Below are 17,447 nucleotides of genomic sequence, written 5' to 3'. Positions count from 1 at the left end.
CTGCGGCTGCGCATTGAGAATCGTCTGACTGGCGGAATTATATCAACCGGTGTTGCCAGATGGAGAGATATAATAAGCGACCAGCAGGTCAATGAAAAAAAAAAGAATGCACACAGGACCACAATGCAAACTTAAGACTTTAAGACACCTTAAGATGATCTCTCTTGTGTTATCCTTTTAGCAGCATCATTGTAATTGTACCACTGTACTATTTTGTAAACTGTAAAGTATTCAATCAGAAGCTGCGGCCACTTCCAACCATCCATCCATCTTCAACCGCTTAACCATAGTCTGGTCGCGGGGGCAACAGCTCCACTAGAGAGCTCCAGAAACTCTCCAGAGCAACATAATTATCAGTAACTTAATTCTGGGAGATCCTGAGGCGTTCCTGGCAGATTTTGGAGATATAATTCCTCCATCTCATTCTTGGTCTGCCTCGGGTCTCCTTCCAGCGGGACTTGCATTGGGGTCAAGGACCCCCTAGGGAGATGCTCAAGAGGCATCCTAACCAGATGCCCGACTCTACTCCGAGTCTCTCTTGCGTGACTGAACTTCTCACCCTATCTCTAAGGGAGATGCCAGCCACCTGTCTGAGAAAACTCATCCGCTTGTATTTGCAACCTTATTATTTCGGTCATGACCCACACATAATGACCATAGGTGAGAGTAGAAACGAAGATTGCTCGGTAGACAGGGAGCTTTGCCTTCTGGCTCAACTCTCTTTTCGCTACAACAGTGTGGTACAGCGACTGCAATACCGCCCCTGCCACTCCGATTCTCCGGCTGATCACCTTCTCCGTCCTCCCCTGAGGCTTCGTACACACCTTTCGGACACACAGATCTGTCCGACCGACCACTGATTACATTTTTATGATTTGATGCCTCCATGTCCCACAATGCTTTGCGCGATTTGGGCGGTGCTACGACACGCGGAAATAGATGCACATATGTTCAGTGTAGTTTTCTTGACTGCAGCAGCAGCTAGCAGTAGTTTGTCGAGGCCGTTTTTCACACTCAAAGTTCACTTAGAAGGTCCGGATCAAGGACCAAGGACCAAATATTTGCATTTTGATTTTGGTCCGTTTGGTGTTCACACTGGACTTTGTAAAGCGTACCAAATATGTAAACAAATGACACGTGGACATGTTAAGCGAACCAAATAGTGAACAAAAAGAAAAGAGGTCATTTTGCTACGGAGGGAAAAATAACATGAGTGGGTGCGGGAAATCACTGTACAATTTTTGGGCGCAAACTTCAGTCACACAGAGAGAAGAGAACAGCAACACGAATCATGATTGCAGCAACAACTTGAAATTGCATGAATTCTTAATAAGTATTTTATTAGCCAAATAAGACAACAGATGAACAGAGTAGCAGGTGTTTGAACAATAATGTGCTTGCTGCTGGTGCATACAATTCACCGGAGACGTATAGCCTACAACAAAGTATCCCCGAATCCCGATAAAAAGGACTTTTCTTCCATGTGCACCTTAACCTGATTCGATATAGGCCTATGTTATTTCTGCGCATCAAATCGACGGGCATTTCCATGTCATCTTATGGTTTAAACTAGCCCCATATGTGCAGAGCCGGACTTACCGTTGGGCTAGGGTGGGCTGAAGCCCGGGGGCCCCCGACTAGGGGGCCCCCCTAGTCGGGGGGGCCCCGACTAGGGGCCCCCCCCGCACGCACGCAATTATAAAATTGTAAAGTGAAATCCAATTCAAGTGAAATGTGTGTATTGTTATTGTATTTAGTTGTATTATGGTTAAACCATTGAGAGCTTCTGCCTGCCTGCCTCTCTTTTTAGGGGCCTGGGTACCCCAAAATCAAAACAAAATAGCCCAAATTTTTTTCGGCCTCGCGGCTGCGCCGCTCGGCCAAATCGCGGGACGCGCGGCTTTGCCGCGCGCCCCAAGGGGGGCCCTCAAATTTGCTCCAGCCCGGGGGCCCTCAGCAAGGTAAATCCGGCTCTGCATATGTGCCCTCTCCCTACGCTCATTCTGTAGCTACAGAATGAGCGTAGGGAGAGGGCACATATGGGGCTAGGTTTAAACTTGAAGCCGTACTGGTCAGTTAAGCTTCAAGTCAGAACAGCTCCGCTGCAGTTGGAGTTGACTATATCACGTCTTTTGCTATAGTGATGTAATCAATTAATCATTTAGGACCACCTGTGTAGCTTATTTAACATTTGCTCCATTGGCTCTTTATGCGTGCGGCCGTGCGCTAGAGCGAGACAGGATGATTTTAAATATTTCTCTGTCTGCGTCTCTCCCATAGAGCTATAAAATATATCGGGTCTCTCCCCCCACATGTGCGCGCGTCATAACTTTGCGTGGTGGCGGTGGCGCATGCTTAAAATAAACAGATCTACAAGCTTACATCGTGTACCAGACCGTAAGTACCATTCGTGTCGATAACTTGTACATCTGTTATATTTGCGCATGTGAACCTCATACGCTGCCATTACATTTCTACTCTAGGCTACTCATAGACATATATGCGTCTACTATTAAAATCAATAGTGATCCCCGTAAAAAAAGACATGCTTTTAGAACTAATTATTAATGCAGCCTCACAACTGCCGAGGCCCGACGGCTATTTTGGCTATCGTCCTGTATTTCTGTATATAGAATAGAACTTAGTACCAGACTGGACTCACTCACTGGAGAGAGCCGTGCGCAACTTGGACTCTCCAAGTTACGCACGGCCGTAGCCAAAAGAAGACATACAAACAAGCGATATAATAGTCTGTGTCACGTAACTCAGAAAACTACAGCCTAAACCCCACCCAGTGCTGTCAAGAACGGAAGTTCTCTCCTATTAGTTGGCGGTTAAAAACCACCCTTCTGTCCGATCTGAAGTCCCACCCTGTTCGTTGGCTGTTTTGACTACAAGGTGTCCGATGTGTTTGTTGTGCCCTCCGCCCCCACATCGGACAGGTTTGTCCGATCAAACGACGTGACTCCCATTGAAAATGAATTGGAGCAGCAATCAAATAGCAATCAGGCATCGCACACGGACCAAACATTTGTTCTTTAGGTGTGTACGCAGCCTGAGTCCCCTCACTCGTGAACAAGACCCTGAGATACTTCAAATCATTGGGTAATGGCTCATTCCCTACTTGGACTACACAATCCATCGATTTCCTCAGATTTAGAGATGCTGATCCTCATCCCAGCTGCCGTATACTCGACTCATGTGAACCTGTCCAGTGAGAGCGGCGGCCGCAGACTTGAGCAACCCATAATGCAAGCAGCAGCCATTTGAAAATAGCAGATCAGATCTACAAGCTTACAACATGTTGCATCTATTTTAAAAAGAATCTTGAAAGAATCTTTTTTGAATAGGCCTACCTTTTAAAAGATTATAAATACACACATCTAAATCTTTAATTTTGTTGTAGGCCTATATGGTGCGACCCTGGCACAACAGATTTTCAGATGAGGGTCTGTAGACACACAATCTGGGAACCCATTGGCTGGGAACCCATTCATTTCTCCTCTTCCATTTCTCTCAGTAGCCTACGCATTCTGAATGCCCCTGCCGACAGATTCAACCGCACAGCTCGGAATCTGTTAACGGTCCCACATTATTTGTCTAATCTCTCAAGAACAGAAGAAATTGTTTGAAACCACTGTTTAAAAACATTTAGGAAGCAGCAACAACTGCACTTTACAAACAAGCCCTAAAGAAGCAACCCGCAACCACCAATAGGGGATAGATTTCACCCAACACCGATATGCACAAGCAACTTTACAGGAAAAACAAGCCCAAAGTCGCTTATAATAAGCAGACCTGGCAACCCTACATTTGTTCCACCCTCTGAAATATCCCATTGGCTTAGAGATATTGTTGCTGTGTGTCCATAGGGGTGTGTGTCCAACAGTGACCCCTGCAGGCTGCAGGATCAATTACTGAGTTTAGGGATGGGTCAATTCACATAGTTAGATCCTGTCCCTAGAGCGGATACGGAAACAGAAACAGTCTGCGTAGGCGTACCCTTTACAGTGTGGAAACCGGCGGGCTCTAGACTGGATCTGAGAAGCAAGCAGGCAGTAATAAATAGATAGCATGGCTTTCCACAGGTACTGCAGTAATTGTATTGAATACAGGAAAGGTGGGCACTAGGGAAATGTGGTCACCATCTTTTTGGAGTGGGCACCAGGAAAAAGGTGGACACCATGAAAACTGGGCAGTGGGCACCAGGTGGGCACAGCTAGGGAAATGTGGGCACCCGGAAGAGTGGGCACTTTGGGTAGGAGAAGAGCCGGTGCTATAGGCAAATCTGGTGGTCACCAGGAAGAGTGGGTACTACGCACTAGGTGCACTGGTGCAATATCTGTTATTTTTCCTATCATTTTATAGTGCACTGTTTAGCTTTTGTTTTCTCTAACCTATCATTCAATTCAACTATTTGACATTACATTTTCTAACAGTAGACTACTCATTTTTTGCCTGCTGCCTGAAAAGCGGCTGGACATGTCCACCTACCTCTAGTCCTACTAGCGAAACCTTTTCATCATTGGCTGCCTCTAAGCCAATGGGAGACTTACCCATACAACCCATAGTATGAACGACATAAACATTATAACATAAAACCCATACTCTGAACGTTACGCTGTGAAGGTGTGTACGTGTGCCAACGTGAAGCCGTATTGGCTGCAGGTTGCAGCTGGCAAATTTTTTCTATATAGTATAGCAATGTGCATAATACACATTGATCATTTGACCATTTTTTGGTATCCTTAAAATGTTGAGGTATTTCACAATTTTTTGGGGACCATTTTCTCAATTTGTTTCTTGTACTACTATTTTTGGCAAATAAACTCTTAAATTGTGCTGAAACAATGGTGAATACCAGGTTTTAAAAGAATGACATAAATAAATACATCACAAAAATTATCACATGCAAAAAAAGATTTGCCTTCAGGCACACACTCCTGGTGCCCACATTTCCCTAATGCCCACTCTGCCAGTGTCCGCCCTGAGACTGGGAGGTCAGGGTTCGATCCCCGGCCGAGTCATACCAAATGCCTCCCTGCTTGGCACTCAGCATCACGAGTTGGATTGGGGTAAGTCCCTGAGACATACCAGCGTCATGTCCAGGGGTTGTACTTGTACATCAAGCTGCCTCATTCTAAGGAAACAGTGGATAGGCTCCTGCCCTATGGGCCTCAGGGCTCGCCAAGGCTTACTTACCACTCTTCCTAGTGCCCAGTTTCCCCTGGTGCCCACTCTTCCAAGGTGACCACATTTCCTGTATTCAAGCTACCGGTACTTGCAGGCTAGTAAACTAAGGGTGTCCTAAAAAAACAAAAACAAACACACACACAAAAACAAGTTCTTATAACCTATAAACGTCATGTTTATTATACCGCTGTGGTGCATTTTGTAAATGGTAGTCTGGCAGTTGTGCAAAAAAAAAATGTACATTATAAAATACAATAAGATACCAGGCTGACAATCATGTCACATGAAATAAGACATTTAAATCATGCCCATAACAAATATCAAAATGTTTTCATTATTTAATTGCTTGTCAAGTTTATATAAAATGTAATAAGTCAATGGGAAAGTTAAATGTACAATATAAACAACATTCATTGATAAGGGCATTTAACTATCGCAATAAATCCAAATCTGCCCAAACAATGTAGTTCAATAACACAATAAGCACATAATAAGCATTTAATTAGGACATCAATACTTTTTCCTTACCTGCAAAATGCTTTCTGTAAATATTAAGTTAAAAAACTCTTACAGTGTTGATGGAGGCAGAACATAATGCTCTCTAGTCAGACACGATCAGAATAACATCTAGACATTCAACGTCCCTTTTAAGACACATATTCTCTTTCCAGTTTTCTCCAGGAGAAGGAAGGCACATCACAACATGTGTAATAACAAACATTAACAAAAATGTCAAGACATGTCAAATGTCACTTTTAATATGGTCTTCCTTGTCTACAGCAGGCATCGCTTCAATATGCTTGTACTGTAGATTGCTGAAAAAGAAATGCATATAACAAATTTGACAATACATAAACCGGTCATCAAACAGAAGACGGACACAGTGGTTCCCAAAGCAACAGGGCATGTATTGAAACCATCAGCACTTAGAAGAGGGGAAAAACTTTCCAGATGAGAGGAATTTGTAACCATTCCCTGAGGGAAGTCTGACGGGATGAGGGTGATCACCAGAACCGCTCCCCTTGGAGTTTGTGCCAGACTTAGGCGGGGGTGGCGGAGGTGATTTTGGCTCCAGTTTTCTGTGCCCGTTAGTTTGGCTATCAGAGCTTTGATCCTGAGGTCCCTCTTGATTCTTTCTGGCAGACTCCAGTCTAGGCGAGAGATGTAGCAAACCCAAAACGTCCTTCCGAACCGTGCTCATCTTCAAGTTATCCCCTCGGAGGATGCTGGCGGAGTCGGGCACCTCGTGTTTCTGGGTGGCGTTCGCCCAAAGCGTCTTCAAGTTGTGAATGGCCTGGACCTTGTTGCCAGGAGCGCTCTTCTGTCTGAGCGGGCTTAGTTCTGTGGCGCCGTTCACAGGGCTGGTGCATGCCGAGGTGGATCCGGTGGAAGAAGAAATGGATAGGGCAGGGGAAGGGGAGCTGCCGGCTGGAGAAGGGATATCAGAGATGGTGGAGACAGAGAGGTTACTGGAGGAGCGTGAAGGTGATCTGTGTGCGGCGTAAGCGGAAGTAGGGAATTTCAAAGGTTGGGCGTTCGGGTCCAAGGAATGTAGGGAGCTCCGCTCTTTGAAGGAAGGAGAAGGAGAGGATACGGAGAGCGCTGGGCTGCTGCAGCCAGAACTGATCTTCTGTAAGGACGAGGAACGGCAGGGCGGTTTAGGCAGAGTCGGGGGAGGCGTCGAGTGAGAGGCGGAAAGATGAGCAGAGAGGGAGAGGAGGGGGGACGAACTGGCTTTTAGACTCGTTCCACTGCCGGGCCTGCTGAAAGCACTGGTCTTAGACGGACGAAACCCTAGCCCTCCTCCAGTGGGGTTCAGAGGTGAGGTCAGCGAGCGTGCGGGGAGAAGGGGTTGCGGTTGCTTAACAACACTCTCGCCTCCTTGCTTCTCAGCTTCCGTCGACGTCTTCTCTACGCTGCTGGTCCTCTGCAGGCTCTCTACAGCCTGCATGTGGCTCTGTGTCTCTTCCAGAATCCTCTGGGCCAGCTCCTGGGCGTCCAGCTTCCCAGCAGAGGAGGAGGTTTCCTCCTGAGACTTGACAGTGCTGTCCGTCTCTGTGCTGGACTGGTCCGACTCTGAGCTGCTCACCTTCCCTTCCCCGGCCCTTTGCGAGGACGAGCTGGAACAAATGAACACAGCAACAGTTTTTATTCATTTGTTTTATACTGGTTAAGTAAAGGTTAAATAAAAGTTAAAATACCAAATAGAGGAGGAAATATATGGAGAGGTATATTTGGCCCAGCTACATCTTATATTAGATATGCTGGACCCACAGTTAGAACAAAACATGGTGAAGCAGTATTACACTACTATGCACCACAACCCTAGTTTTTTTTCCTCCAATGTGGGCATTTTGTAGCCTCAGTTCTCAGTTCTTAATGGGGTTAAGATATTTATTAGGAGAGTGAAGAAAACAACAATGACTTCCAACTTACATCGCAGGCTTGGACGTGGGACTGGTGGCAACGGTGAGGTGCGGCGCTGGAGATCTAAGCGGAGACGTGGGGGTGCCGATGACACTCCCCTTCATGGCGGACCCCTGACTCCCCACGGACCCTCTCCCGCCACCCCCCCTCCGGTGGAGCTTGTGTCCCCCCCCGGGAAGTGCCAGTGTGTCACACTCCTTCCCCGTCGCCGCTCCCAGTGGCTCACTGCTGATGATGGAGAATCCCTCGTACTCGCCGTCCTCCCCCTCTCCGCCCACTGCTCCTCCGCCGTGATTGGCCGGCCGACCCCTCGACAAGCCGCCGCCGGGGTGTCGCGGCCCGTGCTGCCGTCTCTCCGTCTCTACGTCGCTTCCCGCCGGCTCCGGTCTGGACAGGAAGCTGAGCGAGGAGGCGAGGGAGCTGAGGCTGTACACGGAGACGGCATCACCGGAGAGGTTGTCGCCGGGGCAGATTTGGGGGGGCGCGAGGGAACGATGCTGGGCCGGGTAGCCGCCGCCTTGGGACCAGGCTACGGAGTGAGGCTGCTGGGGGACGGACTGGGAGGACGAGAGGGACTCCAGAGACGAGGAGCTGTCCATGCTCAGACGCTTAGGGAGCTCCGCGGAGTCTGACGGAGAAAGGAGGGGAACAAGGTCCATAAGGCAGTGGTTCTCAAACTTTTTAATGTCAAGGACCCCCAAAATGATACTCATTAGCATGCGGACCCCCATTTGAAAATATTTTTTACAGCTCTAGCAGATTTTCAACCATCTTCATTTCAAGGGCCCCCGGTATACAAGAAAACTACAAGCTCACTGTAATCAAATGGACCCTCATAGATCTTTAACTCTAAAATTAAACCAAATAGACCTGTACGGGTCCATTTTGTTTCATATTACGCTCTCAGTTCAATTATTGTTAAACACCTACATTACTACATTAAAAAAACCCAAAACAATAGCATGTAAGCACTTTTTTTTTTTTTTTATTCTTTTACTTGAATATTACATTGTTCAGTAGAAATGAGACACATGAACTGTTTTTGTTTGAAAACCTGTAAAAGGGGTATACATTTATTTTTTTAAGTTAAATGACAAAAGGGTAGATGTAATAAGCTTAGGCTTCAGTCTATACCTTTTTTTCCCAGACTAAGAAAAAAACTGTGATGAACTAAGAATGTTTTTGTATGGGAAAAAATAACTAATAAACTAAACTAAACTAAACTAAACTAAACTAAACTAAACTAAACTAAACTAAACTAAACTAAACTAAACTAAACTAAACTAAACTAAACTAAACTAAACTAAACTAAACTACTTCATTGTGGAGGAATTGTGTACAAAATCGTATCACAAAATATTCTAAGTCTTTGTAGGGGGAGGGTGTCACAGCCCCCTGTAGTTTGGCCTACTGGGGCCTGTGTATTCCTGTAGACCTATGCATTTGGCAACCCTTAGAGGCTGAATCTCATCAAATGGTGAATGGACCTTGATTATATGAAAATCTGGTCTTACCAAAGAGTGCGAGCAGAGCCTGCAGTGCAAAGTGCATGGTCCTCCTGGTAGCCTGCTTCCCTGTCTTCAGGACCACCTCCTCCTGACCCACCTCACAAAGGTCAAACCCTAAAGAGACGCAGGAGAAACATGGATTTATTGTATGCCACGTCATGCTTCTATTATTAGCTTTTCCCTCCCCATTTAGTCCTTATGGTAATTCTCTGTGTATTGTAGTCCAGGGTTTCTCAAAGTAGGTGCCGTGGGTGCCGTGGTACCCTATGGTGCCTTGATGCAAGTCCAGGCATGGACTTGCATCCCCCCCCGTCCCGACATGTCAGCACCACTAGTGTGAGCGACTTTACCACAGTGCCACTCAAGCACCTAGTCAATGCTTTATCTGCAATCTTTAAAAAAAAGCTAAATGGGTTTAGTCTACTGGTAACATACCAAGAGCAGCAAGGAACTCATGACAGCCTGGCAGTCTCCAAAGCTGTACACTGATAGACACCTGGATGGGAGCCAATGAGAAGTCTTGCTCCTTGTCACCTGACTGCAACACCTGGTGAAGCTTTGGGAGGAGGCGATGGGGTCGAGTTCAACATGAAGAGAGGATGAGCAAAGGACATGGACACAAAAACCACGTAACACATAGATACAAATAAATGATGTTATTCTGTCAGTGGTTCTCAAGCTTCTTAGAAGTGTTTGCGGCATCAGAGTTTGTCATTATGGCAACTTTCCATAAAGATGTGCTATACACCTATCATAAAAAAATAAAGAATTAAACTCTAAACATTTTTTTGCCATTTTTTACAATTTTGTAAAACATTTTAAAATAGTTCAAATAGCCGATCTACAAGCTCACAACGCATCGATGTAGATCGGCTAGTTGAGCTATGTTGAAAATGTTTTCCAAAATCATAAAGATATGGATAATAATTTAAGATAAGAGGTAAGGCGGCAGATAAACACTTGCCAAGCATCAGTGCCAGGTATTGGCAACACATCTATGAAAGACCAAAATACTGTGGGCTCCATATATTTAAAAAAAAATAGTTAAACCTAACAACAACAAGGTCTGACTTCAGCTACACAGTAAAATACCCAGAAATGTAACTAAATGGACCCACAAGGGTCAGTTTCGTTACAAATTGATCAATTAACACAGTCAATTTCCGTTCATGAAAATATGTCTTTTACTGTCTAAGTGTCTATGTCTATCTTTACATCAAAATGCTTTATTTCCATTTCTGCTGAGCAGCACGCTATATTTGCTTAATAGATGATGTTTGCTTTATATTCAGATACATTTGTGTGACTGTAAAGACAAAGCGGAAAAGTGGAGGAGGATGCGTCACACTTGCTTCTGTGCTCCAGGCTGTATGAAAACTGTGGGAGGCAACAGTGCAACAACATGCAATCTGTCTTTGGGGGAAGGACAAATGTGAGAAAAAAACATCCATGTCCATATCACATGCAGTGTGCTGACAACAACAGTATATCAGACAACTAACCCTAACCCTAACCCTCAGGCCGGGTTAATTACCTTGTTAATGAGTGGTTCACCAGCCTCAGATGATGTCACTAGTTTGCAGAAAGCCTGGAGAGCTGGATGAGTAAGACCTGAATGTAGGTTTACATACAGGAGATGATTAGGTACATAACAGTGTTGATTTCGTCAACTAAAACGACCTTTTTCACTGACAAAAAAGAAATGATGAAACTATGATGACTAAAACTCTGACTAATATACTGGCAATTTCGTCGACAAAAATTTTAGGGAGGGACTAGTGGAGAAGACAAGTCATTTTATGCATGGTTGTGTGAGGGTGTCACTCTCTGAAAATAGCCGATCTACAAGCTCACCACGTGTCACAGCGTGGCACGTGGTGAGCTTTTAGATCTGCTATTTTCGGCACACAGCCGAGTATAAATCAGACATTTCAACGCCATCACGACCGGCCAAAATACTTTTTTGTCGGCTAAATCAACTGTAGATTTAGTAATCTCAAGAATTGTAGTCCAAAAATAAACAAACTGTCTCTGCGATATTCTCGGGGACATACATGGCTCTGTATCATTTACGACAGTCAGTCACTCGTATTTGATACAGTCGGTTTCTACAATTCCAAACATGCAAACATGACATGCTTTAATTACCTTTTTAGTCTATATTAGTAGCTAAATGACTAGTATTAAAATTGTATTGTCTTTTTTAATGTCCAATGTATAAACCTTCTATTATTGTTATTCTTGTCATTATCATTGTTGCTATTGTTGTTTGTATTTCTCTCTTTCTCCTCTCTCCCTCTCTCTGCAATAGAGCGTCGCAGTCCCGCCTCCTACCCGGGACCAGGAAATGAAATCCAATGCATTATTCTCATAGACATTTCGTAAAGTATTTATTTAAAGACGGTTACGCCGCGGACAAAGCCAACTCGAGTCGTGACAACTCATGACAACACAAACAATATTTTGGACCAAACAAATAATTAGAAAGAAGAAAAACAACAAAAAAAGTGTTGTAACCTGCCGTTTTTTTCTTCTTTCTAATTATTTGTTTGGTCCAAAATATTGTTTGTGTTGTCATGAGTTGTCACGACTCGAGTTGGCTTTGTCCGCGGCGTAACCGTCTTTAAATAAATACTTTACGAAATGTCTATGAGAATAATGCATTGGATTTCATTTCCTGGTCCCGGGTAGGAGGCGGGACTGCGACGCTCTATTTGCATTTAAGTTAATAAAGTTAAACATAAGTGTAACTAAATGCATTTGAAATTAAATAAAATTTGTACTTTTCAGGATTCCAATTCAAAAATTATCAAACCAATAATTCAGGATTTCAATTCAAATATATAACAGAGTATATTATGCAATGTTCAAAGTTGCCCACCCCTGCTCTGAACAATATAAATGCTGTGGGTACGGTATGTATGCATAGTACCAAGCAGGGACTGCAGAGTGGTGCTGCACTGCTGGAGGACATCAGCGGGGTCCGACGTGGGGAAATAGACGGCGGCGGGCAGACCACTACCACCGTAGCAGTCCAACCTGAAGCCCACCGCTGACAGCAGCGTCTGCCAACCTGGCACCCCGCCAACCTGATGCAGAAAGAAAGAAAGGGGGCAACACGTTACCTTTAGTGACGTGTGGTGGAAAAAGTACCCAACTAAAGTCTACTTAAGTCCTGTATTAAAAATGCACTTGAGTAAAAGTACAAAAGTATTGGCATCAAAATGTACTTAAAGGACGGCTTCACCACTTTTCAACTTATCTTCATATAATTGGTCCTCAATAATGTTCATGATGAAATACCACCATTTTCTACTCCGTCTGTGTCTCATAGAAGTGCTGTGGGCAGTTCAGAAACCCGTCCACCAGTGACATCATCGTTAGGCAGATTTTTTAAACAAGAAAATAAATATTTAGATTTTTATTATCGTCAGAACGATGGCTTCCATTATCACGTTGCATCTTCTCAGGAATAGAAAGCCTGCAGTTTCTATTAGCTTGGATTCCCCATTGATAATGTCACTGGTGGACAGGCTTCTGAGCTGACCATAGCCCTCCTATGAAACACAGACATTTATTATGAACATCAGTGAGGACGTGTCGCGCTGCGACGTGTTTTGAGCTTGTACTGTTCTGTAGGTCTGCACTTTTCAGCATGCAACCAAGTGTAAGGTCAAGCATTATGATGCCATCAAGGTCCGCCAAAATACATGATTGCCGACAAAATCAATTGTAGATTTAGTCAACTAAAACTAGACTAAAACTTTTCAGATGACTAAAATATGACTAAAACTAAATGTAATTTTATTCAAGAGACTATGACAAAAACTACATCAAAATTTGCGGTCAAAATCAACAGTGCAGTGGACATGGAGGTAAGTCCATGAACAGTCTCTCACACTACCTTGTTCTCCACGCTCTGCTGTGATGTGTACATGGGGTTACACTGACCGCTGTGGATACGCTGGAGGGATTTCTCTACCTGTAACGAGCATAGAAAGGAGGAAGACAATCCTGTATAATTTGCAAAAAATGCCTGTACACAGCATACCCAGAGTAAATCGATTGTTGTTATTGAACGATTTGGAATAATGCATGGCCATGGTCTCATTTTGAAGGTAACACTTCAAAAGCCCTATTATTGGTTTATTGACGGGAAAATGTGGTTTGGACACACACACACACACACACACACACACACACACACACACACACACACACACACACACACACACACACACACACACACACACACACACACACACACACACACACACACACACACACACACACACACACACACACACACACACACACACACACACACACACACACACACACACACACACACACACACACACACACATCGCGATGCAACGTGGTGTTGTGAGCTTGTAGATCTGCTATTTCCCCCCCCCCCCCTCTCGACCCAGTGGCTTACATGATGCAGTACATGTCTGGTGTGGGTGTTCTCTTACCAGGTGCAGAATGACTCTAAGAGCATCTCTGGCTCTCTCTGGGTACTGGAGGATCTCTGTAAGGGCCTGGCCAACCAGAGACATGGGGCTGTTGAGCTTCACATCGTTGCCAATGAGCATGTAACCTAAAAGAACATGTACAGTATAAGCCACACGACAGCATGTGAAATAAGACGGCGTGTAAAGGGGCTTCTTCTTGTGGTACGGCCTGCAAAGTGTGGTAACCCTTAGTATCCATAGTTTGGGCATTGAGTTCTTCTTACCAGCCCAGTTGGAGGGGTGTGAGAAGTCTTCGCTGCACTGCAGCGTCCTCATGGCCTCTGTGAGCGCCGTGCTGGCCTTGGTCCCGTTGAGCAGGGCTGTGTAGAAGGCGTGGGTGAACACCTTGGAGGCGGCCACGGCCACGGGCCACAGGGAAACGCACACGCACTGGACCCCTGCCGCCAGGAAGGCCCGCGTGAGACCCACCACCCCGTCCGCCGTCACCCTGCCGTCGGACTCTGGGAACAACCTGCGTGAGGAGAGCATAGTAGCGTCAGTAAGGGCGCAGGCACATATACGCGTGAAGAAGCGGCAAGAAAGCGCCTATAGTCCAGGCGTCTCTTCCTGGTTTTTGAACAGCTGGTGGATGGAAATGACGCTTGCGTGCGGCTTCAACTTGTAGCTTGCGAGTTGAGTTGAGCCGCGCGATCATTTCCATCCACCAGCTGCATCCATTAGCCTGCCCTCACTGTTTTCACATATTGTACAGTTAATATAAAAAAATATTTTGCCCATTAGGACCACTCTACGCAATGTCATCAAACAGCGACGCACACCTATGGTAACATCATTCTACATGCCGTAACACAATTCTTTTCCCATGGCGCGAGACCGGCTGCCAAAATTATTACGTAATCGTCTAATCGCAATTATTAGTGATATAATATATTATATTGTCATAATCATCATATTCGTTCCATCCATGTTGAAAAGATTTCATACATTTAAAAAAAGCTGAAATACCAGATCTACAAGCTCTCAACGCGTCACTTGAGGGACGCGTTGTAAGCTTGTAGATAAGCTTTTTCCGCTAAGTATAAAAATAATGAATATGTCAGTAATTTCTTTGTATATTGTCATATCTGCCCTGTGCATTTTTTGATTACCAGGCATTCAGGCAAACAGAAATTAATTATTTATTCATATGTTCCAATGTTCAATGCCAAAAACACAATTCATCCTTAATCGCAAAATATTGTTGAATTGTCAACTTAAACTTGTAATTGCTACCAGAAGGAGCGGAACGGCAAGGCGGTCGGTACCTCAGAACGACCAGTCTGACGGACAGGCTCAGGCCCAGGATGTCTGCTGCGGTCAGCAGGACGTCCTGCAGTGGGGGGCTGTCGTCACAGACACTGTCCACCTCACACAGGCTGTCCCCCTGCTCCTCGTCCTCGTCCTCCTCCTCGTCCTCCTCCGCTCCTCCTCCTCCCCCGAGTCTCTCCGGACGGCTGTGACTCGGCTGTGAATACTTTATTATTAGTGAGAAATGTATACAACAGCACGTGGTACAGTAAGACATGCTAGACAGGCTAAAAGGATAACACAAACAAATCCATTGTGGTCCTATGTATTCAATTCATCAACATAGTATACAAAAATGTACAAAATAATACATTATACATCAACAAATACAAAACACTGTACAAAGGATAAAAGGGGAAAACGTCAGTAGTGAATGACACCTCCTTTCAATGGAAATTTGTATTTACCTCCCCTTGTGGTCTCCTGATAAATGTGTTTTACATTTACCTCCCCTTGTGGTCTCCTGATAGATGTGTTTTACATTTACCTCCCCTTGTGGTCTCCTGATAGATGTATTTACATTTACCTCCCCTTGTGGTCTCCTGATAGATGTATTTACATTTACCTCCCCTTGTGGTCTCCTGACAGATGTTTTTACATTTACCTCCCCTTGTGTTCTCCTGATAGATGTATTTACATTTACCTCCCCTTGTGGTCTCCTGATAGATGTATTTACATTTACCTCCCCTTGTGGTCTCCTGATAGATGTTTTTACATTTACCTCCCTGTGTGGTCTCCTGATAGATGTATTTACATTTACCTCCCCTTGTGGTCTCCTGATAGATGTATTTACATTTACCTCCCCTTGTGGTCTCCTGATAGATGTTTTTACATTTACCTCCCCTTGTGGTCTCCTGATAGATGTATTTACATTTACCTCCCCTTGTGGTCTCCTGATAGATGTATTTACATTTACCTCCCCTTGTGGTCTCCTGATAGATGTTTTTACATTCACCTCCCCTTGTGGTCTCCTGATAGATGTTTTTACATTTACCTCCCCTTGTGGTCTCCTGATAGATGTTTTGTTCAGGCCAATTTCGAAGGAAACCAGTGATACAAATCCAGTTTGTTCTAAATTGGGTGCTCCCAGATCATGGTTGTTCCCTCTAGTGTTGTGTCTGTGCGGGTCTCACTCACGTTGGAGAAGTACTGTAGTCAGGTTGAGGGCACAATTTCGACCATCTTAAATGCTTGCCATACCTTGCCACACCGATCCACCATCGTCCCGCCTGAAGTCGCAGAAGAACCGGCCACATGGGGCGCTGTGTGCTTGGCTCTGCCGCCTGCTGCTTCTTCTCCCCCTGTGTGGTGGTGGCGGCGGCGGCGGCGGTAGTCTTCTTGGCCAGCGGGCGGGGCAAGGACCACGGCGGCAAGCTTCCAGGATATGTGGGTGGCGAAGTGAACGCACTCGGCCTGAGAGTAGGGATGGAGCTCGTTCATTTTTATTGATAACGAGCACCTTATCGATCAGGCTTATCGAGCCCACTATCGAGCACTTTCTATAATTTTGTGGAAAGACGGGAGATGACAAATTCTGAACAGAACCAGTAACTTTCAAATACAGTACTTTTCTAATAGATGGAACGTTTTACTTTTGGAAAAAAATATTGAAGAAACACTGTTAACTGGTTAATATGTGTACCGTCACAAGTGTAATTTTGTTTACCTGAGCAGCGCTGGTTGGCAGGTATCTCAATACACTTTTAGACCGACATGTTTGTGCCAGCATGGGTGATTAGATTTATTTCTTGATCGCCTCTTGTCTTGCTTGTTTAAACATGACGTCATGGGCCGCTATGCTCGATAACAGGCTTGATAAGCCCACAGCTTAATGGGTACTCAATAAGCTTGTTATTGTTTTAGTTTTTTGATTGGAGCTCCATCCCTACCTGAGAGAGGGCCGCCAGCACGCGCTCCTTGGTGGCCGAGGCGCCGGTCAGAGGGTTGCAGCCCAGCTGCTCCACCAGCCACAGCGCTTCCTCCTGCGCCGAGGGGAGGGGTCCCCACAGCCAGCGGTCCATCACGCTGCTGGAGGGCAGGTGAGAGCCCCCTCCCCCCACCACCGTGGCCATGGAGCCGCCGGGGCACACCCCTACTCCTCCTCCTCCTCCACGCCGAGGATGGGGCTGTGCGTGTGATGGATGGGGACACCAAAAGAGACATTAGAGACGTTTGCCCGGGACCCAAACTAGTGAAAAAAAGCAGATTTACAAGCGCACAACATGTGGCGCTTCGCGCTGCGAGCTTGTAGATCAGCTATTTTCACTACTACTCTTATCATACACTCTTATCATACATCATCTCATTCCGGCCAATCACTATTTGTGTCCTCACCTTCGTCTTCAATGGTTGTGTTTACACAAACACTCAAAGCTGGCCATTCATTGTCAATGGCATTCAATGTTTGTGTTTACACAAATCATCATGTATGTAGGCCTATCACAATTATTAGTACATAATAGTCTAATCATAATCATGTTGCATAATCGTCATA

The 17,447-nt window shown here is 45.2% G+C and overlaps 1 protein-coding gene across 1 annotated transcript in view; it reads right to left on the bottom strand.

Annotated features, from left to right (window-relative positions):
* Positions 1 to 5,360: 5,360 nt before the first annotated feature.
* The window catches only part of LOC306939278 (tetratricopeptide repeat protein 28-like), a 55,131-nt gene continuing 43,044 nt past the window's right edge, over positions 5,361 to 17,447 (bottom strand). The window contains exons 27-38 of the mRNA XM_079523847.1: positions 16,843 to 17,079; positions 16,154 to 16,366; positions 14,911 to 15,110; positions 13,870 to 14,117; positions 13,607 to 13,731; positions 13,033 to 13,110; positions 12,061 to 12,217; positions 10,663 to 10,739; positions 9,564 to 9,684; positions 9,135 to 9,242; positions 7,630 to 8,248; positions 5,361 to 7,313 (exon numbers count right to left, since the gene is read on the bottom strand). Coding sequence (XP_079379973.1) covers positions 6,113 to 7,313; positions 7,630 to 8,248; positions 9,135 to 9,242; positions 9,564 to 9,684; positions 10,663 to 10,739; positions 12,061 to 12,217; positions 13,033 to 13,110; positions 13,607 to 13,731; positions 13,870 to 14,117; positions 14,911 to 15,110; positions 16,154 to 16,366; positions 16,843 to 17,079 — 3,384 coding nt within the window. The 3' untranslated portion in view covers positions 5,361 to 6,112. The remainder of the gene's footprint in view (positions 7,314 to 7,629; positions 8,249 to 9,134; positions 9,243 to 9,563; positions 9,685 to 10,662; positions 10,740 to 12,060; positions 12,218 to 13,032; positions 13,111 to 13,606; positions 13,732 to 13,869; positions 14,118 to 14,910; positions 15,111 to 16,153; positions 16,367 to 16,842; positions 17,080 to 17,447) is intronic.

Source organism: Electrona antarctica, assembly GCF_951216825.1.
Source record: "Electrona antarctica genome assembly, chromosome: 16".
Taxonomy (NCBI): Eukaryota; Metazoa; Chordata; class Actinopteri; order Myctophiformes; family Myctophidae; genus Electrona; species Electrona antarctica.
The sequence above is the reverse complement of the archived record's forward strand: the minus strand, read 5'-3'. Positions and strand labels throughout refer to the sequence as shown.